Source organism: Fundulus heteroclitus, chromosome 18 (genome assembly GCF_011125445.2).
Source record: "Fundulus heteroclitus isolate FHET01 chromosome 18, MU-UCD_Fhet_4.1, whole genome shotgun sequence".
NCBI classification, from domain to species: Eukaryota; Metazoa; Chordata; class Actinopteri; order Cyprinodontiformes; family Fundulidae; genus Fundulus; species Fundulus heteroclitus.
The window spans coordinates 5,293,275-5,320,075 of NC_046378.1; the positions used below are offsets into that span (position 1 = coordinate 5,293,275).

Sequence of the window (26,801 nt, forward strand, 5' to 3'; positions counted from 1 at the left end):
AGCGTTTGGTGCCAAGTATGGTCAGCTGTGACCACTCAAAGGAAGCAAAGGAAGAAAAAAGCGAGGGGAAGATGAGACACCTACTCACTGCAAGGTGCACTCCATTCTGTCAGCTACTGAACTACATGCTCTCACCCACTGTGCCTCACTTCTCTCCCACTCTCAACATCTGAGAATGTACTACTTATTATGCAAAAGGTAAAGCGTGAAATACACCACTGAGGAAGACCTCAGATAAGAACACAAAGCAAATGTCCATGAGTGGCTTTCAGAAAAAAAAATATCCTTTTTTGTGGTTCACTGTTAATATTAGACTTTCTACTAACGGCACTGATGTTGTTGTGGCAAAAATAGTAATTACAAAAATGTCTTCAGTCAGTTCTGCTTTGGTTAACCCACATAACAATACACTGCTCAGTATTTCACATAGTGTACAGTCACAAAATGTACATTCTCTACATAATCATACTTGTTTAAAATATACTCCCATGTATATTTTTGTTCCCACATAGAGAGCCAAATATTTACAATAATGTGTAGTTTAGAGTCACATTAGTAAGCCCCGCTGGGCTACAAGGCTGCATCTAAAGTACAGTCATCACTACGCTAATTATAAAGTCCGAAGGCATTGGTTAGCGACTCGGCATAACAGTTTAGCCGTTCAATAAAGTTTTATGTTTGTACCTTTCAATGATTAAAAAATAGTTTTTAATCAGATGCCAGAGAATGTGATATTATGAGCAGAATTTGCTCTGCTTCTAGCCACCATAGATTAAAGGAGCGTTGCTGCACACTGCCGATCAGATGGTTGGTGGGTTACTACTACACTCTTCCAATGCTAACAAAAAAGATAAAGCAAACAGCCAGATGACTGAAGACTATTTTGCCCAAATATGTTATACTGCTATGGTACACGTGTGCTACCAACACCAGAATGGAAAAAAAAAAACATATAATATTCTAAGCTAATAAGATCTTAAAAAGAACTTCTAAATTTTCCATTTTAATTTAGATTTTTGCTTAAGAGTGACTCTCAAAATCATAATACAATAACTATGCAAATGTGGTTAAAAATCGGCAATATTATTAATGTGGCTTTTTTTTCTTTCATTTTTACATATATTTCTAAACCTAGTAGGATGTGCTGGTGTGAATTGCTTTGGTTAGATTTATAACATGGTAAGAGGAAGGGGTAAACCACTGTGTCCGTTATAAACCAGGGCTTACCACAAGCTAATCTTTTCAATTCCAGACAGCCAGAGAAACAAAAAGTAATGTTTTGCAATAGCATTTAAGACAAATTACCATGGCAACCCACAGAAATGTCTAAAAGCTAGTAAGAAAAATATATTTGCTATGGTTGGAGTAAGTGCAGGAACATCATTCAGCATAGCACTTAACTACACATCACATTAGGTAAGTAACTGATGTCTTTGACTTCTTAGCTGCAGTCGAACAACCAAAATATAAAAATAAAGCAGAAATCTGTGATCTTATCGACCATGCGAGCACAACAAATGTGTTTTCTAGCTGAGAAAAAACTTAGGACGCCCTATATTTTCATCAAGCACACAGTAAAGCATTCCCAGAGTATTATTCCTCCACCTCCGTGCTACACAGATAGTAAATGGCTCTTCTCCTCCAACGATGTATTCGGTTTATGCCAAAAAATGTCTTCTTTTCTGGTGTCAATGGCTCAGACCCAAATATTATTATTCCAGAAGTGCTGTTCATGGTGTGTTCCCTTTCTGACAAACTTGAGTCTGGCCTTAATGTTTTTTTTTTTAGAGAGGAAACGTTTCCTCCTTGTAAACCGCCGATAGTAGCGAAATTTGTACATCACTTTCTGATTTTACAGGTGTGCACTTTCATACCGACAGCAGCAATGATTGACTGTATGTTGCATTATGACATTTAATATTGTCTGTGCAAATTCTCTGTTATCCGGTTCATCTCAACAGCAAACAGGCTTAAATGCTTAAATCGGAGGCAACCGGACTTTGGCGCAGTTCTTTCTGAATGCGTTTCAACACCTATCCAGGAGTCTTTGTCAGTTCTGGTGGCTCGCACTTGAGCGAGTCGCACATTTAATGCTGTTTTGGAGACTTGCTGTAACGTCTCCCTGCCTGCTCTTGGAGTGGGCTGCCAGACTTGGTATGTTGTTTTGAATTTATTTCACCTGTAGACTATTTCCTGTACAGTGGAGGGGCTGATTTCAAATTCTTTTGAGACCTGTGCAAATCCCTTACCAGACACATGAGCTGCTAAAAACCCTCTTTTTGAAGGCCTGAGACAGCTCTTTAGATCACGCCACGCTGTTGACACTTCAACAATCAGCAGCAAACCAGACGAAATATCAGAGATTTAATCGGGGCAGATCTCCTTCAAAATGCTGACTAATATCATTCTCCTCACATGAACCTGATGGGATTTGCCTGTGTGTGATTTTAGCTTTTATATGTTACATGTTTTATACGATTATATGTTATTCCGTTCTCATAACTATAACGACAGATTTAGCATCATTCTTGTCTCTGATAGTTGTAGATCTGTGCAGGGATCAGCAGCCTGGAGCCGCTCCATAGCAGCAACCACAAAGTGCTCCTTCCTCTGAAATGGCATGAGGCTGCTCGGGGCTTCGACAAAGGAGCAGAAAGCAGGCGTTTGTAAATAAATCTGTTGTTCCACCGTCCCGCCCAACGCCTCCTCCCCTGGCCGAGAAGAGCCGGGCGAGATTTGTGCCACGTCCTGTGTCACAGCCTCGTCGGAGGATTTATAGAGGGCTTCCATAATGCACTTTCCCCCGACAAAGAGGAGGCATAAATCTACCTTTTTTGCCCCCCCCCCCTTTTTTTTATTTGCTAATGGGAACCTCGAAAGCCCCCTTGGCTTGCTTTATCTCTCCTCTCCACACAAAAGCACCACCTTACAAACCATGCAACATGTACAAAAGCCGCATATAGAAAGGTATAAATTATAACGCCTGCCTCAATCCATCCTGGGACTTTAAGTCCCAGTGGCTTGCCACCAACAGGCCTGAATATCATATCCTAACTGTTTGCATGCTCGGCGATAAAATGAAATGTAAAGTGCGTTCATCTGGAAATAATAAAACAGCTAAAAAAGAATGTCACTAATAAATGGTTGGAAGCTGGATTAAAACACACTGCGCTGGTAATGAGCTATCTAAATTCAGAGTTCATATTGGTTGGAATTACACAAAAGCAAGACTCGGGGCAGCTCTGGCAAGGGAAACAAAAGACATAGAATTAAAAAAAAATACTTTAAGGCACTTTCTGCTTCGCTGCCAGAAGAGTCTCCCAGACACACTCGGTCCCGGGGAAATCGTTTGAGCCGCAGCGTGTATCTGTGGAGGCAATAATTCCTTTGTAAACGACATCACCTCCTCACCCATTTCTGCATACTCGGCGGCTGTCACCATGCTGGATGCACTCTATCACTCACACACACCCTCACACGGAGGGATGTTAAGGCTTCTAGCCCTGATTACTGACAAGCCAGACTCGGAGGGGTGCGAGCACACATATCTAGACACACACATGGATGCTCCGTGTGTGAGCAGTAAGGGGGGTACTCCGCGGTGACGGTGATTAAAGCAACGGGCACATCCGCTCTGCGCTTTCCTGGAACTAGACGGCAGCTAAACAGGAGTGGCAGCGCTTCAAAGTTATCTGGAAAACAGCTTCACTTATTGGCACCACACAGTCAGATTTTTCTCCTGCACATGACACAGATGTTCTATTTCAGTCCTTGTTTAAAAAAAAACAACTGAAATGCAGAAACTGTTTCAGGGGGGGATGGGAAATAACTTGTTTCTGTCTGCTGTAACAGGACTGGAGGAAGATTGCGAGAGCCAGCTTCACCACAGATAGACAGTCTGGAGACAACAGACACTTTTCTTTAAACCGCTCTGTACAGTGGCCCCAGGGAATCAATTAGAACCGTGGCGCGCCTGGTTTTTCCACCTTCATTGGCTCGGGAGTAATTTGTTTACTTCACAGTGATGCTCTGGATGGAAAACATAATAAATCCTTCCACAATATGAACTGTTCTGCTCAGGCAGTGGCCGCTGTGATGATCTCATGGCATGGTCACCTCGAGTAACAAAACTAAATATGTTTATTGTGCAAAATATTATACCTTTTAGCCTTTCTGATCTTTATAGTGTAACAGAAGTACTTATAGCTGATATTAGCTGGTTAATTAGTCAGGCTATCTGCCGTGTTAATGACGATGCAGTTGGTTCTTTCCCTCTCAGAGCTCAGTGCCACGGAAGTGGTGGAGCATGCTAATGCTAACTTCTGTCGTTCATTACTGCTTGTTAGACTTGCTGAAAATAAGAAATGTCTCAACTACCAACTATTATTTTTTGCATAAATCAAGAGAAATATCTGTATTTACACAAAAAGTATATGTTTCTACCATGAATGTCGATGAGTTTCGACTGGAAACAAATGTAGCTTTCTTTTAAGTGTGGAAAAACTGCACTATCCTTCTTTCAGCCAGCTGACCAGTAGTGGGTGGCATCTGCACTACTCTATGCTTCATACTGCTGGAAATAAAACTCTGGGCGTTTCAGTACGTACGCTGGCCTCTTTTTAAATTGAACCCTTAAGAAATGTATGATGGGAAAACGTAACTGGCTTTGATGCCCTCAGTTTTTGACACTGTGGTAAATTTGACATCAGCAACCGGCCCACGCCTGATTCTGCGATTCCAGGCCAAGCGCTTTGCAAAACGGTATTTGGGTAACACCGTACCATTCCTAACAGGCAGCAGTCGGCCAATTCCATCAACTTGTCCCTAAGCGCAACACGTTACAGTAATACTGCTGGGTGTCTGCAAGAGCACACGGGGCAGAACTCTAACCCCTCGGCCAGGTCACACAGCCTGCAGCAGCTCCGTCACCATATGTTTTCCCTCCACACGCACACAATAAAATGATTCCAGCTGCAGCAGGCCGGCCAGCGGGGAGGCTCGCTGCTGTGTCAGGGAGGATGAACAGCTTATTGCAGCTGGGGAGTCTCTTGTGTCTGCCAGATAAAACTGACAGGTGTCACCTTGTTATTTCACGGCAGAGGAAGGCGCAATCTGGGGTCCGGGGGGAGTTGATTAGCACAAACCTGTTGCCACATGTACCAGCATTACCCACGGCACACGCCACACTTGCTGGAGAATTGAGCAGCGGGTTTGGGGGGGATGGGCTAAAATTAGTTTAGCAAGTGAAGCAGGAAAGTGCCAGCAGTTAGCCGCACAGTTGTGACATCTGCGACTTGTTGTGTGGCTGGACTGCTTTTCGCATGTTTTGACATTTGCCTGTGCTAGTTCTGGCTGAAAATGGGATTAGTTAGATGTTAGTAATTAATTTATTAAGGTTTGAGAACCAGCTATTGCACAACAACAAAGAGTCAGGACCTCTAAGATCCTTCTGTACAGTTATCAGATATTTCGAACTGCACTTCTATTTCAAGGTTTAAGGATAAATGTCCTTCTGCGTCCTGATCAGGACTGTCCTGACCAGCAGAGATGTAATATCGACCAAAGCTCATCACATCTAAACCAGCCCCCTCTGATGGTCCGAAGCTTTAATATCAAAGCTGGCTAAATGGTCTAAAAACCTCAATTCAGCAAATTTGCTGTGTTTTTATCAGAACTTACTCCAAACATCCAATGCTTTCCTCCTACATAACTCCACTTATCAGTCACAAATAACAGGGGAGCCCTGCAGGCGTGAACTACAGAGCTGGATAGCACAGTGTTTCCTTCACATCCAGCTCCTACTTACAGAAATGTGAGCTGCAAATGCATCAGAGATAGCAGATCTGGACCAAAACAGGTCACCTTGTTAAGAAGCACAGACAAGCTGCAGGAGATAAAGCAAACACCTTGAAATGCCATTGGTGATCAGCGAGAGTGCGGAGATGCTATCGAGAATCGGAGAGTAATCAGCGCGATCAGCAGGGAGTTATCTCTGTCAGAGGGACCTTTTTTTTTCTTCTAAAATTTCTGCACACATCCACAGCAGGAGCTGCTGAGCCTGGAGCAGGCTGCCCTTCACCTACCGTACCTTTGGTGTGAGCGGCGCTCAGCCCCGCAGCCAGCACTGCCAACACGCAGACTATCCTCAGCATCTTCTCGGTGGGAGATTCAGCAACTGCTGAAAGCTGAAGGACCACAGCGACCTCTTTGCTCCTACTCCTCCTTCTTCTCTTTCTTCTTCTTCTTCTTGTTCCTCAGTCGCCCTCCTCTCTTCTCTTTTCCTTCTTGCCACCCTTTCTTTCTTATTTAACGACCGGCTTCTCTCTCTCTCTCTCACTCACTCTCCACGCAGCGTGGAAACAGTTCACTGTTAAATGTGGGACAAGACGAGCGGCGTGGAGTAGTAGAGAGATGGGGGGGGCGCGATGGGGAGGGAGGAAAGCTGTGTACTCGGAGCGCAGATCGACCCTGACGCGCGTCTCCCCGCAGCTTTGAGGGGCGGCAGGTGAGGCGGACTGAGCTGAGCTGAGACGGGACCAGAGAGCGGCGCACCCCGCGTCCACACCGAGCGACGTCACAGGGAGGAGAGAGCTGGATTCAGTCACTTTTTTTAAGCCCTCTCCACTCCCGCTCTCTCATCCTGCCCCCTCCCCGTCCTGCTCCGTAGAGCATCCCAACCCACTTCAAAGATTGGACGGCTTTCCATGCGCCAACGCGTAACAGCCGTCTCGGATAAGAAGGGCATGAGCAGATGCGGTGTACACTTCAAAAACAGCCCCGGGCTTTCCGCACATAGCCCCCCTCCTTAGCCAACCCGTGGATGGGCACCAATGTTGCACTATCCCACTATATTACAGCCACTCACAATTGATTTAATATTTAAAAAAGCAAAGTTGCTTTGAACTTGAAATCAGAGTTCAGACCAAGGCAAATGCGACCTAAGCTGCTGCTTGAGCCCCCAAACCATCAGGGGCCTCCCAAAAATTGTTAAATTTGAGCTACAAATCACAGATCTAAAATGTTTGATATTTGTTAATGAGAATGAAAATACTATTAAATTGCTTGCTTTTATGGCTTCAGCATAAATAGACTCAAAGATTTATTTAATTTAAGATTTAAAGAAACTGCCACGTTTTCTTTGTAAAATGACAAACAATAATCTTTGTTGTTTGACTATTTTACAATAATTAGAATCTGATGCTAAAAATGTAATCTTCTCTATGTGTTCCCAAATACATGTCAGCAAATCATAACCAATGATTGCTTCTAAGCTCAGCCAGTGAAACTTTATCCCCTTCTCCCATGATTTCACCAGATCTGTATTGCAACAATGTTACTGGTAGTGACAAGAGATGCCCCAAAATAAACGCACCAGATGACAGTGAGCCCATCCCGGTTAAAATACCTGTCAGAGTAATTAATCGAGTTCAGATGCTTTCATCATTCTCTGATCCGGTTGTTTATATGCCACTAATGCCTGTACATTTTACGCTGAGATGTAAATCAAATGAAACAGTTTGGTGTAACAAGGCTGCCAAGGCATTAACAATTAACATACATTTAATCATCGTGGATAATATCATCTCACTTTCAGTTTATTGTTTATTGTTTATTGTAAAAAAGATCCCCATTAGCTGTCACCAAAGTGGGACGAGCTAGTCTTCCTGTGGTCCACAAGACAAAACAAAAATCAGTTAACAATTAAACATTGTAGACATTATTATGGATGTCATCAGAAATCATTCTGAATAAGTTATTGCATTAAATAGTGCATTCTCAAGTAATAATTGAAAGATACTTTACTATTCAGTTCACATATATTCAGTGGGAAATTATTCCAATAACTTATGGCATGAACTGTTCTCTTTAAGGCATTTGATTTTGGACATGGTAAAATCATCTGACCACCATTAGCTGAGTTTTTCCCATAAGAATGAACCTGATCACATCTGACAATTTGCTTATATAAGAAAACAGGTTGAAAAGATTAGACAGTTTTCTAAAAAATATTGTTATATTGCTAGCCAATCTGTAGTCTACCATTAACCAGGAAAGTTGACGGTGCATACTGATAGTGTTCTATCAGTATGCTATCATTGTTCTTATGGAACAATGCAAAACCAACCTGGCAGCTCTCTTCTGGGCAGTTTGTAATTTCCGTAGTTGACCTTTAGATGCGGAGAACCACACAGGTGCACAGTAATCCAGGTGGCATAACATTAACGATTTAGCCACCTGTCCCACAATATTTGTAGGGACATAAGAAAGACATTTCCTTACCATTGAGATACCACAACCCATCTTCCTCACCCGGCTGGTGATAGGCTATGCTGCTTTTTTCACAGATATGAGATTTGAAACTTTTAATTCAACTATCCTTTCAAAACGTGTAATACAATGTCAGCTGTCTCTTGTGTACAGAATTAATTTAAGTATTTAATCGACAGTGCTGTGAAAACACTTTGTCTACTTAATATCTTCAGTTTTTTTCTTATTTGTGATTTGTAAATGTTTTAGATCCTTGAACAAACTCTAAGATCGAAAAAATATATCCATTGTAAACAGAAAAGAAAGTTTTCAAATGGTGACTTTATTTAAGTGAAAAAAACATATCTCACTCAACCTGGCCCTATGTCATATTAGCAGTGCATTTTTCAGAAAGCGGTTTAATTTAAAGAAAATACAGCTGCCCCCTAGAACAGAACTGATAGTGCCACCCTTGGTGGCAACAACGGCCATCAAACATGTGATATAACTGACAAAGATTATTTTCCATTGCTCTGGAAGAATTTTGGAAAGTTTATTAGCATGAATGGCCTCTTTAAGAATAGGCCAGCCACAGCACCTCAGTTGGGTTTATGTCCTTAATCCTGTGTATGTTTAGTCTTTCAGAACCAGTTAGAAGTGGACTTGCACCTGTCTTTTGGATCCAGGTCTTGCTGATTAGCTGAAGTACACTTGACTTTAAAGGTGCATAATGCATGTTTTGAAGTTAATTTCTTTCCCATACACCCTCTTACTATTGCCCAACATTTAAAAATTAGTTATTTATTTACTGCAGTTGCCAGGCTTCATTACAATGATTTGGGTCGTATTCTCTGGGTGTGAGTGTGGGTGTGACGTGTTGCACACTTTCGCCACCTGGCTACTTTGTTGAGTCTCTGCCGTAATTGGTGCATTAGCCAGAGAACACAGGCTAACTTCAATATTTATTACTTTCTTTTCTTCAGAAGACATTACGCCTCTAAACAAAAGACCTGTGCAGTCTCACTTGCAGATGCTTTTCCTCTTCCCCCATGCCCATGCACAACACTTGTGACATTTCAACTTCTCGCCAGAGGGGGCAGAGGTCTGGAAAAATCCTGAAACTTATGCAATTTTCCTTTACGGCCCCAACTGATGATCAGACATTCTCCTTCAGGATTTGTATCTAGAGAGCAGAATTTGTGGTTCCTAAACAAACAGTCGTCCAGGTCCTAAAACAACAAAACTGCCCCAGACCATCACTCTCCAACCACCATGTTTGACTGCAGCTATTGATGTTCTGTTTCTGAAATACTGTGTTAGTTTCACACCAGATCAAATAGGACACATGCCTTCAAAAAAGTCCCACTTTTGTCTAAAAAATATCTTTTCAAAAGTGTTTGAGATCGTCAAGATGTTTTTGGGTGCGTCCGAGACTGGTGTTTGGGTTCTATTTAGCCAGCACTTGTTTTCTACTGGACTCTTTAGTTCACTGGGCTCCCAAAGCTTTAGAAATGGCTGTTCAACCCATTCTGGGTCCGAAGACAACCGTAACAGCTTTGCACAGATATTGGTGCATGATGTTTTTTTGGGATAGTTTAGCCTACTTCATGTTGTCAGACAGGTTCTATTTAAGTAATGTATTTTATTCTTTGGGTATGGCAGTTATCAGGTGTGAGTGCGTCTGTGAAATTTAGCTCTACTTTTTTAAAAGTGAGGTTTATCACAATTAATCCATGGTCGGACATGCAGGGTGACCAGCTGCATTTCAGTATGACAGACAAACAGGAGAAATGTACAAGGGGGCAAACTCTTTTTCACATGAGAATGCTTTTTTTACAGCACTGTCCATGGTCTGAGAGAGACATGTACTGACATGAAGCCACAATCATAGAGGTAAACATAACTTTTTTGTTAACATCTGAAACCGAAGATCAAATCATTGTTCGTTGAGTCTTTCATATGTTGTAAATGTGAAACAAAATTACCTTAAATTCCTTAGTAACAAAAGCTTTAAAAAAAAAAATCCTTCCACCTGAGAAGTTGGATGGCAATTGTATGAAGTAAGAGAAAAGGGAAAAAGTCAAATGCAAAATGTGTCAAAATGATACCAACATGAAACGTGATAGATGTGCTTTCCACCAGCGGTAAATCCAAGCCGCCTTGCAGCATCTCACCCATGACCAATAATTAATTCCACTTGACTAATTTAAATGAAATACAAATAAATGTCACTGTGTGTGTTCCATCCTGGGAAAAACTATTTACAATGCTCCTTAGATTTTAAAAGTTGCTGCTACTTTCAGAAACATGTAATCAAATTAAAACGCCCCAGTGCGACACAGTTTAGTTTTGGAAAACAGAACAATGTTGTTTACCAAGATTCAGGAGAAAAAAAAAAATCTTATTTCATTCATGTGTTTTATCTATATGGTGCGTGCATGCGCGCCTGTGTGCGCGCGTGCAAGCAGGTGCCGGGCAGTGGGATTAATAATAACTTTTTCAATTTTCCAGAGGAGCCTATCTCAAAGGAACTTTTCTTTTTCACCCAATGGATTATCTCCACTGGTTTAGAATTATTCTGGGAGACAGAGAAAAATATTGCCTCCGTTATCTCAGGGGAGGATGGGAGAAAATAACGCAAACAGAAGACAATGCAGAGATTTGATTTACACTACCCACTGATGAAATTAAATTTGGTGTGGATTTTTTTCCCCTCTCTCTTCCAAATGATTTAGGTGAGATACAATTGCCGGAAAGAGTTCCTCGGGCTAATATAATCAAGAGGTGGATGCAAAATGACGGTTTTAGCTATCAAAGTGAGTTTGGAGACCCTCAGGGGAAATCCTCAGGGGCATTCAAATGTTACCCAACCTGAAATTAGTTTAAATATTGATCCCCTTTGGTCCAATGTTTATATTTCCAGTTAGTTAGCTTGTAAGAACAGACAAAATAGACCAATGTATTTTTATTTATTTTTTTACAAATAGTGCATTTATGTTTGATTATTCATGACCCTAATGAAGTTCCCGTTGACCACGTCAGGGCATGTTATTTTGGAGCAGTATTTTCTTATTATCATTTCTGAATAGGTGAGCCGGCTCGTTGTCAGGGTGCCTCTTACACACACACACACACACACACACACACACACACACACACACACACACACACACACACACACACACAAACACACACGCCATATTGTGCACGGAACAATGATTAAAAAATGCAGCCAAGCAACATTGCTGATTAATGACACTGAAGTTTTACATTGAACCGTTCAAACTTGAACCAAAGTATTTTAGACACAGATTCTTTGAAAAAAAAATATTTTTATAAAACCTTCGTTTCATCTGTAAAAACACAGACAAAACACATTTGGTGCTTTTCTGGTATCAGGACAAGTTTGAAAATCCCAACCTGGACTGAATTTTAGTAATTCAATTATATTCAATTAATTACATTCCATCAGTTCACAACACGTCATCTCAAGGTACTTTACAAAGTCAAATTTCATCAAATCATACAGATTGGTCAAAAGGTTTCCTATCTAAGGAATCCTGTAGTTCTGGGAATGTGGAAATTTAAATAATTAGAGGAAGTTGACTCATTTATACTAACTGAGTCCTCTCGCATCCAAGTTTATATGAGACAAAATAAACCAATCTGATTATCAGAAATCAATTCATCAACTTACAGAGTTGGTTAATGTACTGAATAGAACCAATTTAAGTGACCTGAAACAACCAATTTTGATTGTTTCAGGCCACATATTTATAGTGCCATCCTCATTTTTTGCCACCCCTGCCAAAAAGGTACAAAATGTTGTGTCCGACAGGTGCAAAGGCGTAGCTGATGACTAAACACATTCTAAATGACCAAATGGGCTGCACATGCAGGAATGATGCAAACTCCAAAACACGCAGGCATTAAAAATCTAATGCAACAGAAAAAATGCCACTGAAAATAAAAATGCTGTGGCACCATCAGCTGTTTGCTGCATTTTTGTACCAGTTAGCTACTGTAGTAAAAAGCTTTGGAATAAATTTGTATTTGACTGAGCTGACATGATGTGAAACTGCAAAGAAATCTTCAGTTGTTCAAACATGAGTATTTATTCATTGTTCTGACTACAGATAAAAAGCAAGTTTAAGGAAGTAGTTGTTTGTGTTGTAGTCACTTCATGACTCATGAAAATCAATATGAATTTGATTTCATTAAAAGTCGTGTGCTCTTGTTTTTCTCCTTTTGAAAATTGTCTAAGAGAAATGGGCTTCTGTGCAACGTCATGTTTATACTCCAGGGACATCAACCAAAATCAATATAAACTGTAAGAGTAAAAATGCTTTAGATACATTTTTTTCAAAGGATGTGTTAAAGACATCGTGTAAAGAACAAAAGTGTCTCAACATCTGCTTTTTTAAAAAGAAAGTAACTCAAATCAAATTACACAGTGAACAGAAGAACAGACGGAGGAACTCACATATCCATGGCAGGGACCACATCCATGCTAGTACTGCTTCTGCTTTGTGAACCAAGTACAGCTTTATCTTCTAGTGAGTAAACTTTATCGGGCAAAATAGATTTATTTTATACTGCAAGGCTATTTTCCAAATTACAACTAGCTGCAAATGGCCAATTTGATTCGAATCCTGTTTCTGCTCTCCAGTTTTTGATGCTCTTTCATTTTTTACACACTTTAGGACCTCTCCCTTATAGTGAGTTGTAAGCTAGAACACTAATGTGACATCCCCATAGTACTTCCTAGACAGAGTTTCTCCCGGGTGTGTGTGTGTGTGTGTGTGTGTGTGTGTGTGTGTGTGTGTGTGTGTGTGTGTGTAATCAAACCTGGGCTGTTTAATGCTTACATGACTGACAACCATCTGCTGTGTGGGTTGCTAAACATTCATGGAAACAACGAGAAGGGGATGAGAATGCAGGATTAAGATTCATGGCAAAAGGTTTTGTGATAAATAATCAATGTGTTCGCTGTCAGTTTAGTTACTCCGTGAAGAAATAAAACCAATAAAAAGCTTTAGAAGACGTTTATTTTGGTGTGAAAGCTTGCAGCAGCCTGGATCATTAAGGGCTACACATCTTACAGCGACAGCGGCCACAAAAGCCTGCAGCACTTAAAGCCAGAGATACGCAGGGAGAGGAATGTCTGATTATAAATTCAAGTAGATGTGATGCTTTTGTTTTGTATTGATTTCTGCTCTTTGAGCCGAATCTCAAGGCTGCTCTGGGCTCACTTCACGTCCATTGATGATGCACTGCAGCAGAGCACAACTGGGTGCTAATGATTTGCCCCGACTGCCACAGTGTGACATTCGGCAAGGTGGAAAGTATAGCAGCTCTGTCGCTAGGCAGACTCGCTCAGCATTAGGAGGATTTTGTGGCACCCAAAAATGTGTGAGTTATCAAACACTCTAATGAATTTAACAGTAACACCGAACACAGAATGCCACTCCTATAGTACTGTGCAGAAGTTTTCCACAGTTTGTCCACGTTACACCCGCACCTTTTAATTGGAATTTTATGGAATCGACCGAAACGATGTAGTGGAGAAAAGTGGAGTGGAGGCGAACTGGTACTTGGCTTTTTTGATATTTCTAAAAAACACCTTATTAGTCAGGAGAGCAAACAGACAGGACAAACAACTTCATGAACACAGCAGGCATGTGTCGTATGACGCCGAGTTTTAAAACATATAACAAGCTTTTATATCTTAGACCACAGTTCAATTCATCATCTTAAACTGGAGAAAGTATGGCACAGCTACAAACTGACCAGACACCGACACATCCCCTGAACTGACAGGCTGGGTAAGGAGAACTTCAACCAGAGAAGCAGCCAATAGTCCCCTGGTGAATCTAGCAGAGCGTCAGAGATCCGCAGCTCAGGTGGGAGAATCTGAGGACTGACACAGCTATTGGATGTGCTTTCAGAAACCTGGCCTTCCTGGAAAGAAGAAGAAAGCCACTGTCAAACCTAAACCAATAGAAGACAGATCTGGATTTTGTTGCATTTCAAAATGGAGACCCAAATGAAACTTCCTGGCCAACAAGAAAAACTGATGTGTGTAAGACAACTAATGCTGCTCTTGAGCGCTGTAAAATGTGGTAGTGACTATGGAGATGCATTTGTTTAGCAGGAACAGGGAGGTAGATGGGAATCCTGGATGGAGCTGGGCAAGTCTGGAAAAAAACCTGTTAGCGTCTGAAAAAGTCTTGAGACTGGGACAGAGGTGCAATTTCCAGCAAGACTGTGGGCCTAAACATACAGCGGGAGCTACACAGGAAGGGTCCGGCTCAAGAGTGGCTGAGTTAGAGTCTAGAACAGATTCCAGCTGAGAATCTGCAAGATAAGATAAGATAGGCTTTATTGATCTCACAATGCAGCAATGGTTAAAAAAACAGCCTGTTTACAGATGTTCTCCATCAGATCTGACTACGATTCAGCTCAGAAAGATGCGGCAAACATTCAGTCTCCAGATGTGCCAAACTGGTCAAGGCATACCCCAAACGAGTTGCAGCTGGAGTTGCAGCTGGAAGGTGGTTCTACAAAGGACTGAAGCAGGTGACTGAACAGAAATGCATGCCACACTTTTCAGATTTGTGTTAAAAACAAGTATAGCTTTCTTTCCACTTCACAACTCTGCACTGATTTGTCTCGACCTCTAAAATAAAACCCCAAAAAAGCCCTGTTAAAGTTTGTGCTGACAACGTGAGCAAAAAAAAAAGATGCCTAAAGGGTGTGAATACTGTTGCAATAAAACCTATATGTTCATTCCTCCCTGTCGGGTTCTTAACACCGCAGTTTCCCTCAAAAAGTTGAATGGAATCAGCATGAAGAAAACCGTTTAAAGTCTGTTTCCACATCGACGAAGGACCCACTCAGAAATGCCGTCCCACGGACTCCCAGCTTTTCTCCCCCCAGCAGTCTGGCTGGAGATCCCTCTGTGCACAGCAAGTGTGACAGATAGAAAAGCACACTCATGCATCTTAATTTGATCATTTGCTGAACACATGGAGTGAACAGAAACTCCATCTTCTTCATTGCTGAACCTAATGGTCCATTGTGCAGCTATTTGGAATATAATCATAGAGAGAAGCGAACCCCTTTATTGCATATGTGCAGCTTTTTATGAGTCAATCTGAAGTGCTAGTTAAACTAAAATAAGTATTTCAGTTTTTCCTCCTTGACAGTGAATACATTTTAAACTTGACGTTGCAGACTAACCAAGGCAGACGTCTCCTGGATCGTGTTGTCATTCTGTTTCCTGTCCCCAGCCTCTCCCCCCCCAACCTCATTTTCCCACCTTGTGCCTCTGGGCAATCTAGCAGCACCTTCCTCCTTCTCTTATCTGTCCCTCAACTCCTGGGTCATTTTGTCTCAAGCAATCATCCTCCCGTGTTTCTATTTGTCCCATCTTTCATCCCATATCTCCTTCCGCACCCTGTCCTTGTTTCTCCTGATGCCTCCTCCCCAGCTCTATACATGGTCTAATCACTCCACTGTCACCACTTTCAGATCTCTCTATCCGCCCGTCGATGCCCTCGCTCTCCGGTTAGTGTGTGTGACAGAGTGCAGTACCTCGGCATACTCCCACTGACAGCTGGCTGGAGCTGGAGCAGCAGAAGGGTGAGGAGGGGGGAGGGGGGGGGGGGTAGAGGAGGAAAGGCATGGAGATGGAGCGTCATCCCCCTAACACCTTCCCACCCCCATCCCCATCTCCCCAGGCTCTCTCTGAGGAAGTGTCGGTGGTGCTGCTTTGATGCCGCCTACATCATGCAGAGGTCTGATGCTGTGAGAATGCCTCCTGGCCCAGCTTTGCCTCGCCTCGCTGGCAGGAACTGGGCCACAAGTTGTCATCTGCTAAAAAGCCTTGCGAAATTTCTCAATCCCATTACGGAGCACTACAAAAGCAAATATTATTTCTTCTCCAGTCAGGAAAAAAAAAAAAAAAAAAAAAACGTTTCTAAACCTCTGCATCCACTTAAGTTAGTTCCCTGCTTCTGCTTTCATCTTCTGTTTCCAATTACACACTTTAAGACTAAACTAGCCGTCCTGCATGAGTAAAAGTCTTTATAAATCCCAAATACTGTGTAAGCATATATTACATTTACCTGTGTTCAAAGTAATGGCAGATTAACAATTTGCATACTGTTTTTCATACAAATATTATTTCTTAAAAACAAATCATTTACTAGTATGTGTAGTGCAGCAACAGGCCCAAAGGACCCTTATTGAAGAAAAATGGTAGAAAATGCCTTACATACTGCATTCCTCTCAGAATACCTGACTAAAACGGCTCCAGACACCCTTTAGAAGAACAGTGTTACTTTTAAAACTTAATCCTAAACTAAAATGTAGAAGAAAACAGAACTAAGCACTTGAATGCATTGAATAAAAGCCCAATGGACTCAGTCAATAATCGACCCCAGGTTGACTATAGAAAACCCACAGGTACATGTGAGTACTATAGGAATTACAAGGAGCTTGCTGTATGTGAAGCCAGGATATCACTAAGAAGCTCCTGCAAAATCTCACTAAAATAAATACATGTAGTTGATCAGTATTTGCCAAAAACATAGAGTGATAAGCCTAAAAAAAACTGGGATAATACTCTGTGGCCTGACAAAAAGCAAAGTTCTTCTTATAGGGTCTAGGGGCCATAGGCTGTTTGTCAGATGAGCCTCAAACATTGATATCAAACCGGATCACACTGTGAGGCATGGCGTTTCATGCATCATGATGGGATGTTTCTCATGCGGTGGTGGCCGGTGAATTTAACACACACCAAAGATCATGAATCTGTTGAAATTTGCTAGAATAGTTACAGAGGTCACTTGGCTTCATGCTCAAGAGACAATAAAATGTCCTTGAAATATATATTTAAACAAAGACCCCAAACCGATTAGTAATCATGCAACATTTCAGTTCAAGACCAACAAGATCTGCCCAACCTTTTAATCTGATCGTAAATCTGTTGGGTGAAATCAAACATGTCATTTTTGAGGCCAAAGCAGGAAATGCAGAGGAAGTTACCATGAAACATAGATGTGAAGAAGTTCTCCTACAAAGGGTTTATACGACTACATTTTAGTTTAATGATTCACAGGAAAACTAACGCGTAAAGCATTTCTCAGTTTTTACAGTGAAAGCCTGAGTTTGTAAAGGAAAAGGCACACACTGCTATGTTTATAACAGCATGAAAGTCTCTTTTTCCACACTTTATCTAGCGTGAGCTGACATTCGATCATTTTTTGTATATGATTTGTCAATAAACAGCGTATGCAGTGTTCCCAATGTATCCGCATGCACATATGGAAATAAAATTTATTATAAGAATTAACTAGATTTACTCACTTTTTTTAAACCCACAGCCTGCTTTCCCTGTTATTATTTTGAACCCAATGTGCAAGTTCTTCTTCTCTTCCAGGTATCTACTGCCCTCCTTAGTTTGTCTGTGTACAGCGCAGAGCAACTTAACCAAAAGCACACCATTGGATGTTTTACTTTCTCATATTTCTAGAAAACTGATATGCTGTTATGGGCATAGATGAAAACATTTAAAACACCCCCATGCCCCTGTGTAATATATAAAGCTACACTTAATCTGTCTGCTGCTGAGCACAGCTTGCTGAGTCTACATTTAGACTTTGTGTCCAGATTGAACAAACAAGACCAGTTTTGAAGACAAAGGTACTTCCTTTTTTCCTAATCTCAAAGCAGGTTGCAGCCAGCTCTTTCCTCTCAATGTTTTTATATTATACAAATTAGATCAATCCTTTTGTTCTGAGTAGGATCTTTCCTTTGGAGTAAAGAAACACAAGACTTATTTACCCATAGGCTACTGCATCTAGACTATCAGGAAAACAAATGTAATGTTCAAATCAAACGTACTCCTCTTATATGGATTCAAAACGGGCCTTACAGTTTATACCTTGAGATGTATATTTAAATACCTCCAAAAGGCTTTGAAATTAAGTACAAAAACTGAGACAGAGTATTTTAGACCAGACCTACAAGGCCTTCCAAAAGTATTCACACGCCTTGAACTTTTAATATTCAGTTAATTTAATTTTAAAAGATGATGTTAATCCCAATGGAAAATTAAATATTTCATTAGAAAGCTGTTGTAGATACCAATGGCTGTAAGAAGAATCGTTCTGTGAGCAGTTCTCAGATTGTTCAGCTCTGATGCTGCTTCCACAAATGATGATGACAACAAAACATATTGGACTCTCCACAACAGACCTATCAAAGATTTTATTTATTTATTTATTGTCATAAAACTAAACAGAACTCAAACTTTGACAAAATAGGTGAGATCAGATGACAGTTATTTGCACAGCATTTTATTCAGTGTTATCAGAAAAAGACTGAATACATATTCTGTACCCTCCACACTTTCCATGTCTTTATTTGTGAACAGTTGAAGGAAACCTTGTAATATTTTTCTTCCACTTCACAACAATGGACCACGTTGTGTAGAGCTATCACATTAAATCACATTGAAAATGGAGAATCTTTATTGCCATTAAGTGTTACAATGATAATTTTTTCAACAGACAGACACCAGCTCAGGATGCACACAGATTATAGTATATAACATACAGACACAACAACACATAACGTTTCAACACTTTTTTTTCCCCTTCTGACCAACAATGCTTCCTGAAAAGCTTAAAACATGCAAACAGTCTTTAGGGTCTAATAAGACTCATATCTGAGTCCAGGTCAGGTAGCAGTCCCTTTCCAAATGATATAGAATGCTGTGCTGTTGCATGAATAAATCCCCTGAATGCTCCATCATTGATACACTCATGCATAGAATACATACATTACAATACATTAAACTAACGTTTGGGGTTATACTTGGACATATCTGCACTGCAAAGGAGCAGCTTTTTATTTTTATTGAACATTTGCTTAATGAAAATTAATGTGTTGTGGGTGCAACCTGATCAAATGTGAAAAAAGTTCAATGTCTATCAATATCCTAGCCAGTCACTGTACTCTTCTTTTGATTTAAATAGACACCATTTGTTAAGGATTAAGACCGCAACATGTTTTAGTTAAAATTCAACAGGATTACATCACATGATTTGTCTTTGAAGGTTCTCCTTTTCAGCTAAATTTAAGGGGCACATTCAAAGGCTTGACTGCACTCCTCCCCTCTCATCCATGGGGCTCTTGTCTGTTGGGACCTCTGAGAAGAGTGAGAAGACAGACCCTGAGCCTTGCCGACAAGTTACAATATCCAGCCCGAGAGCTTAAAATATAACACGCAGCTCACATTGGCACCACAGAAAATCAAAAATTTTGGGGGTTTTTTAGCAGCACTTCTCCTCGTGGCAAAAATAAAAAAGCATAGCAAGGAGAAAGGCAAATAGAAAGGTGAATAACAGAGCAGAAGAGTTCATGGAAAAGGGAGTGAGAAAGAAATGACGAGCAGGTCAAGAAAAAGTTGGCGAAAATGCACAACCAGCTTCTGTTTCACCCGCATTCGGTCCGCAAGGATTTCTCTGATTACCTGGCAGTGTGCTGAAGTAATGCTGCACTCGCTGTGAACTGACGGGGACATTTGTTTTTCTCTTTCGGTTTCCACAGGTTTAAATTATGTTTTAGCATCTGAGTAAAGTCCACGCTGTAGGTGCTGTAACATTTCGTTTCCTTCCAGTTTTTGAAAAGCATGTCTAACCTACACGTTAAAATATTTTATTTGTGAAGTCTGAATAGTTTTTTGTATTTTTTACTAAGCAAAATCTGAAAACCAGGGCATGCATATTTAATCTGAATAAATACTTAAATCTCCACTCTGTCGATATGTTTTTCTACATTTACAGCTGTAAGTCTATTGGGATATCTCTCTATCAGCTTTGCACATCGACAAAAGGAAATTTCTACCAGTTGTTCTTTGCATGATGTCTCAACCTCAGTCATACTGAATATGAACAAACATTTTATATGCATGGCTACAGGGCTCGGCTCTGACTGAGCCTTTCTAATACATGGATATCCGATGAATAGGTTTCCTGTCCGGCTGGAATGTCCTTCACAGTCTCAAGTCTTGTGCTTGTAACAGGTTTGCTTTCTTGATTTCTCTGTATTTACCTCCATCCATCCTCCCAACTACCCTAACCAGCTTCCCTGTCCATGCTGAGGAAATGTATTCCAACAGAATGATGCTACCAACATCATGTTTTACCAATCGGATGGTGTGTCAAGGGTGACCAAAAACTACTATTTTGGTATCTTCTTACCAGAGAGCCTTCTTCCGCCTGTCTGCTGTCTCATCTCTGTGCGGGAGACTTACTAGGGGACGTCCCACAGCTTTTGTTCAACTGTAATGTTTTTCTTGCCACTCTTCCACACAGTCTAGGTCTGTAAAGTGCAAGACTAATAGTTGTCCTGGTGACAGAATCTCCCACCTGAGCTGTGAATCTCTCAAAGCATTGGCTGCACGGGACTTTTTTCAGGTGTACCAAATTAAAGGAAACGCAGCAGTTTATGTCACAATTTTAACATTTTATTTTCTGAACATATTCTTACAATTATGTATGATTTTCCTTCGACTTTACTGTGGTGTGCTTTTTCTTTGGGGACTAAAGCAGACCCCAACAAAAGGGTACAATGCAGCCCCAGAGTGGTCAGAGTGTCTTGTGTCCTATTTTGGGCCAGTCCCAAGCCCAGATAAATACAGGGGGTTGTGCCAGGAAGAGCATCCAGCGTAAAACCTTTACCAAATTTACCATGCAAGTCAATAACATCTTCAACCCAGTCTCAATGACAAACATGTAATGGCCACTTTGGTCCACTGGGGGAAACATAGTATAATCCAAATTTGGCTTCTTAATATGGTTCAGTCCTACATTTAATTTGGCCCATTCATTTACTCTGACTTGCAACCAGGTCATGTTTCTACCAGCAAAAAAAACATGGGCACCATCCCTCAATCTTTATGTGGAAAACAACGTTTAAAGAAAGCATCTGCATTTACATGCATTTTGATAACATTTCTAGCAAAATGTAGGAATATATTTTCACAAGTTTGTTCTGTGAAAGTAGACAAGATTTAATATATTAGTTTCACAGAGGCTTTGAGCGTGTTCTCGGAAAAACATAACGATGTTACATTTTCTATCATAGTTGATCACTGAGGATGCAGCCATTCAACGTAATCGACGTTGACATGAAAAAATAACATTTGAGAAAAACATCTGCAGTTTGATGACATGTTTTGCAAAAACTGTACTTAATATTTTCATTATCTTTGTTCAGTGAATGTAGAAAGTCTTTCAAGTTTCGCCAAACATTTCAGTGTCACTTGTTCTACTGTTGTAAGGAAACTTTGCAGGTGGGATCCTATCACAAACCACCCTGGAGTTCTCTGAGCTCATGAGAGCGTCCCACACCTTCCCAAAGAAATTTTGTAGACGAAGTCTACGTACCTGGTGCTTGACTTTGTACACTTGTGGCCATGAAAGTAGTGAGAAAACTTGTTTTCCATTTGGAAGGGTGAGCAAATACTTTTTGCTTTATCGTGTGTCTAATTTTTTAGTTTGGTGAAATTATACACCTAAATGTGCATGTGAGACACCTGGGCTCCCATGATACCCTTTTCCCCTTAATTTCTAAGGTGTTCTTTTAACTGTTCTTAAGAATGTGCAAGCAACTATATCCTGACATTGTGATTTACCCATACCAGGCCCTGATCTTCCTCCTTCCTGTCAGGAGATCCTTACATATAAACATAGTAGTAGTATAAACATAGTAGTATTGACCCTCATGGTATCTGTGGAAAGGTTTCCCAACTACCATTGGGTGACTGGAGTAGGATCTGTGTGTGTGTGTCTTAGCTACTTTTACGTACTTATGGTCAACAGTCCAGAGCAACTGCAAGTTTGTAAAAGAGGTGAGGAACCATGTTCCAGTAGGAACATGTGGAAAAAAGTGTCAGGTGTGTTGTGTGATAAGAGTATTAGTATGAATGAAAGAAAGAAAAGGTGTACAAGACAGTAGTGTGAGTAGTGATTCTGCATGTTTTAGAGACAGTGGCACTGATGAAGAGACAGGAGGCAGAGCTGGAGTTAGTAGAGATGATGTTGTTGTTCTCTTTGGGAGTGACAAGGATAGATAGGATCAGGAATTAGTACATTAGACTGACAGCTCATGTTAGATTTATTGTAGATAAAGTCATAGAGAACACTGTCCACCCTCTGTACATGTACAGAGGGTGGACAGTGTGTACATTGGTAGAAAGATGCTGAGGCTGGAACTGCCAGGCAGGGGGCCTGGAGAAAGACCAATGAGGAGATATATGGATGGAGCTAAAGAAGACGTCAATGTAGTTCATGAGTGAAGAAGATGCAGAAGGCACAGTTAGATGGAAACAGGTGACTTGCTTTGGTGACCCCTGAGAGGGAATATCTGAAAGAATAATAAAAAAGAAGAAGACAACAGAGCACCTTAGTAAAAATACAAAAGTTCAAGGGTATGGGGACTTTTGCTGGGCACTGCAGTGGATTTTCCAATAATATGATTCTGAGTTCTTGGACCCTGTTGGTGTCAGGTGCACAGATCTGTGCGCAGATCTTTGTAGTGGTGTTGTCATGTTTTCTCACTTTTTGCCAGCATGGTGCAACTGGCAGACTGCAGTCACAGGTGACAAGTTAAAGAATCAAAGTTCAAGTTAAAGAATGTGAAATTGGGGTAAATTAGCTTGACTAATTCAGAACAACATTTGACATGTGTTTCAACCCATTCACAATGCAAAGCCCAAGTTACCCAGAACATTATTTTAAGTAAATAACATTCTAAAGACTGATTTACTCAGTAAAATCATTTAAACCTTATGGTTCGATCTTATTAATGCGATTCTTCCTCCGGGCGCCTGGGGTCGCTGTAGCAATTGGTTGCTAAATCGGTTAAAGTCTAAGGTTATCAAAATTGCCTTTAAGCCGACATCACTATTCAATATTAATGCGGGAATAAAGCTCATAGCGCTATCTGCATACGGCGGAGCAGAACGATCAAGCTTACCAAAAGCTAATAGCATTTTGGCTAGCGGCGCTTCGGCACTAACAAATAAAGCTCCGGTTTTATTTTAGTCATAATGAGTCAGCCGGGTAATGTAATAATGAATGTCGCATCAATGTATAAAACCCTTGTGGAGATAACCTTTGTTATAACCATAAAAACACACTCGACAATGACACGGTACCAAGTGCTAGCAATGAGCCCCTTTGTTCAAAGACACCGTGTGCAAACGGTTTACAAAACATTTCTAAACGAACCATTTAACTTCTTCCTCAGCTCTCTGCCCAAACCTGTCTTTTGCCTCGTGTGAGTTCTGTCCACTATGGCCATCCAAGGAAAGAGCACTGAAAAGCAGAAAAGCTGTTGGTTTGTTCTTGGCGGGCTAGCATTTAGCTCTGCAGCAGCATGTGGCCGGAGGGGAAGGCCTGGTCTGACACGTTCTCTGACCTGGATGCAGTCCGATTTAAGCAGGTTCTCCCCACCATTCGACAGCAGGTGTTTCTGCTGGCTTTTCAGCTCCGTCTGGGTTTCGCTTCCCTGCAAAAGCTGACAAAAATAAACAAAGCTGTTTTGGGGAGACAGGATTTCTTCCCCCTGCTACTGATGATGAGTTTAAGACAGCATACTTAACTCCGATTTTCCCGGTTATCCCCGGGTGAAGAGGGATCTCTTCCAGATGTTAGTTCCTGTTCTTTTGGGCCCGTGAGCCCTCAAGGTTCAGGGGAAGGCTACCTGAAGGGGTGGTCAGAAGCACTCTGACCCTTTTATCTGTGGAGTGTTTACAGAAGCACCCTGCTGAGAGAGAGGGGCCGTCCTTGTTGGCTCTCTCTCCTTTGTGGCTGTGAGGGTCTCATGTCTCGAGCAGGGTGGAATTCCTTTTGTTACCTTCTCCATACTACTGTTCAGAATTCAATCTGACATGAATTATTCCTCATGGTGGTAATATTGCACAACAACCCTGCATCCACCGCTATCGGCTATGGGCGCTGATGATATTTTGGGCCGCCATCTTGAAGCAGTCACCAGCTTTGCTCAGTGTAATGTGTTTAGCAGGAGCAGTGAACTGCACTTTTATTCAAGCAAAATTCACAAAATATGCCGTGAGAGTCAATGCCGGGTCTACTCTTTATATACTCTTTATATCAATGATCGGCTCACCCTGAACGGAAACCTAGCCGAGATCTCGTTCATGTTGTCTTGTTTATCTCTTGCTACCTGAGACTCATCCATGCTTTTCTCTGCCAGAAACCTCCAGCCCGGTTACTAGACCTTCACCCTGGTTCCACCCTGTTCCTGTATTCTCAGAAAGGTCCAAGCAGTATTGTATTGTAAAAGCCCTTATGGCACTCCCAGTAACTTCAGCTCCAGCACTACTGGGCCGACTGTGGCTGATTGGGTAGAGCAGTCATCTTGCAATTGGAAGGTGGGTTAGATTCCAGCTTCTGTCTGGTTGCCTTCCCAAGATGCCTGAATGTGGCTATAGTGGCTTTGAGTGGTCAGTAGTCTTTCAGTGGTCTTGTCTCTCAGTGTGGTCTCAGTCTATTCATCTGTAGTTTGCTGTGTTGCACATTTACCTTATTGGATTTTGCGGTCCTGACAATTAGGAGTGCAACAATATATCGACCAGCATCAATATATCGATGAAATGATTAAAGATAACTATAACTTTTTTAAGGATACGCCTTTTTTATTATATAGTGAACGGATGATATATGATATATATATATATATATATATATATATATATATATATATATATATATATATATATATATATATATATATATATATATATATTGATATATATATATATATATATATATATATTGATATATATATATATATATATATATATATATATATATATATATATATATATATATATATATAGGGGTTGGACAATGAAACTGAAACACTGGGCTGTGGACAATTTGAAACATGTATTGTTCTCTGATGAGTCCACCTTTACTGTTTTCCCCACATCCGGGGGAGTTACTTTGTGGAGAAGCCCCAAAGAAGCGTACCACCCAGACTGTTGCATGCCCAGAGTGAAGCATGGGGGTGGATCAGTGATGGTTTGGGCTGCCATATCATGGCATTCCCTTGGCCCCATACTTGTGCTAGATGGGCGCGTCACTGCCAAGGACTACCAAACCATTCTGGAGGACCATGTGCATCCAATGGTTCAAACATTGTATCCTGAAGGAGGTGCCGTGTATCAGGATGACAATGCACCAATACACACAGCAAGACTGGTGAAAGATTGGTTTGATGAACATGAAAGTGAAGTTGAACATCTCCCATTGCCTGCCCAGTCACCAGTTCTAAATATTATTGAGCCACTTTGGGGTGTTTTGGAGGAGCGAGTCAGGAAGCATTTTCCTCCACCAGCATCACGTCGTGACCTGGCCACTATCCTGCAAGAAGAATGGCTTAAAATCCCTCTGACCACTGTTCAGGACTTGTATATGTCATTCCCAAGATGAATTGATGCTGTATTGGCCGCAAAAGGAGGCCCTACCCCATACTAATAAATTATTGTGGTCTAAAACCAGGTGTTTCAGTTTTATTGTCCAACCCCTATATATACACATATATATATATATATATATATATATATATATATATATACACATGCCCTGCTGTAGACTGCCGACCCGTCCAGGGTTTACCCCGCTACTCGCCCACTGACGGCTGGGCGAGAGGAATGGAAAATGGATGGGTGGATTTTTGTTAGTTTTTTTGTGAATTGGTTAATGTAAAAAAATATTGTTTGATGGCCAGATGATATTGCATCATATCGATTGCAAATTGTAACAGACTTTGCAATATCAGCAAATATTGTAAATGACGTTTGTAACATCATATTGTGATGAAGCTAGGACTTCATATGGCTACTGGTAGCACCACCACGGGTGTGAGAGTGATGTGATGTGGTGGAATACATTCATTCTCCCCACTTTAAAAGTGGGGAAGAGCCCTTAATTTTGATTTTAATTTGTGATTTTATGTCTGTTGTGTTACCCACAGTTATCTGAGGTAGTTTGGTACCTTGAGAAAACAAAGCTTACCTTCTTGACTTTGCTCACCAGAGGATTACAACATGAAAATTAATTGCTTTTGCAGCCAGTTTCATCATTCAGTATTGCTTCCATTATACTCAGGAAGGATCTACAATCTGTTGCAAAAGTATTAATATACTGAACTTTTTGCATTTTGTCATATTGCAAACTTCAGTTTTCAGTTTCATTGCAGTTTTTTTTTTTTTGCAATAGACTAACACAAATTAGTGGATGACTGATGTGGGGCAAATAAACGATACATGGTTTTCTACGGGGGTTTTTTACACAAAACTCTGAAAAGTGTGAATTTATACTCAGCCCCATTTTTTGATACCCCAAACAATATCCAGTTAAATCAACTGCAGATTGAGTAAATTTAAAGCTGAATTTTGCGTTTGCATTTAAAGCTGAATTTTGGGCTTTGTCTCCATCTGCTTTGCACGC

The 26,801-nt window shown here is 40.9% G+C and overlaps 1 protein-coding gene across 1 annotated transcript in view; it reads right to left on the reverse strand.

Annotated features, from left to right (window-relative positions):
• Positions 1-6,651, reverse strand: part of LOC105926742 (calsyntenin-2) — a 400,538-nt gene extending 393,887 nt beyond the window's left edge. Inside the window, exon 1 of the mRNA XM_036150228.1 lies at positions 6,089-6,651. Within this exon, the coding sequence (XP_036006121.1) occupies positions 6,089-6,152 (64 nt within the window). The 5' untranslated portion in view covers positions 6,153-6,651. The remainder of the gene's footprint in view (positions 1-6,088) is intronic.
• Between the last annotated feature and the right edge of the window lie 20,150 nt (positions 6,652-26,801).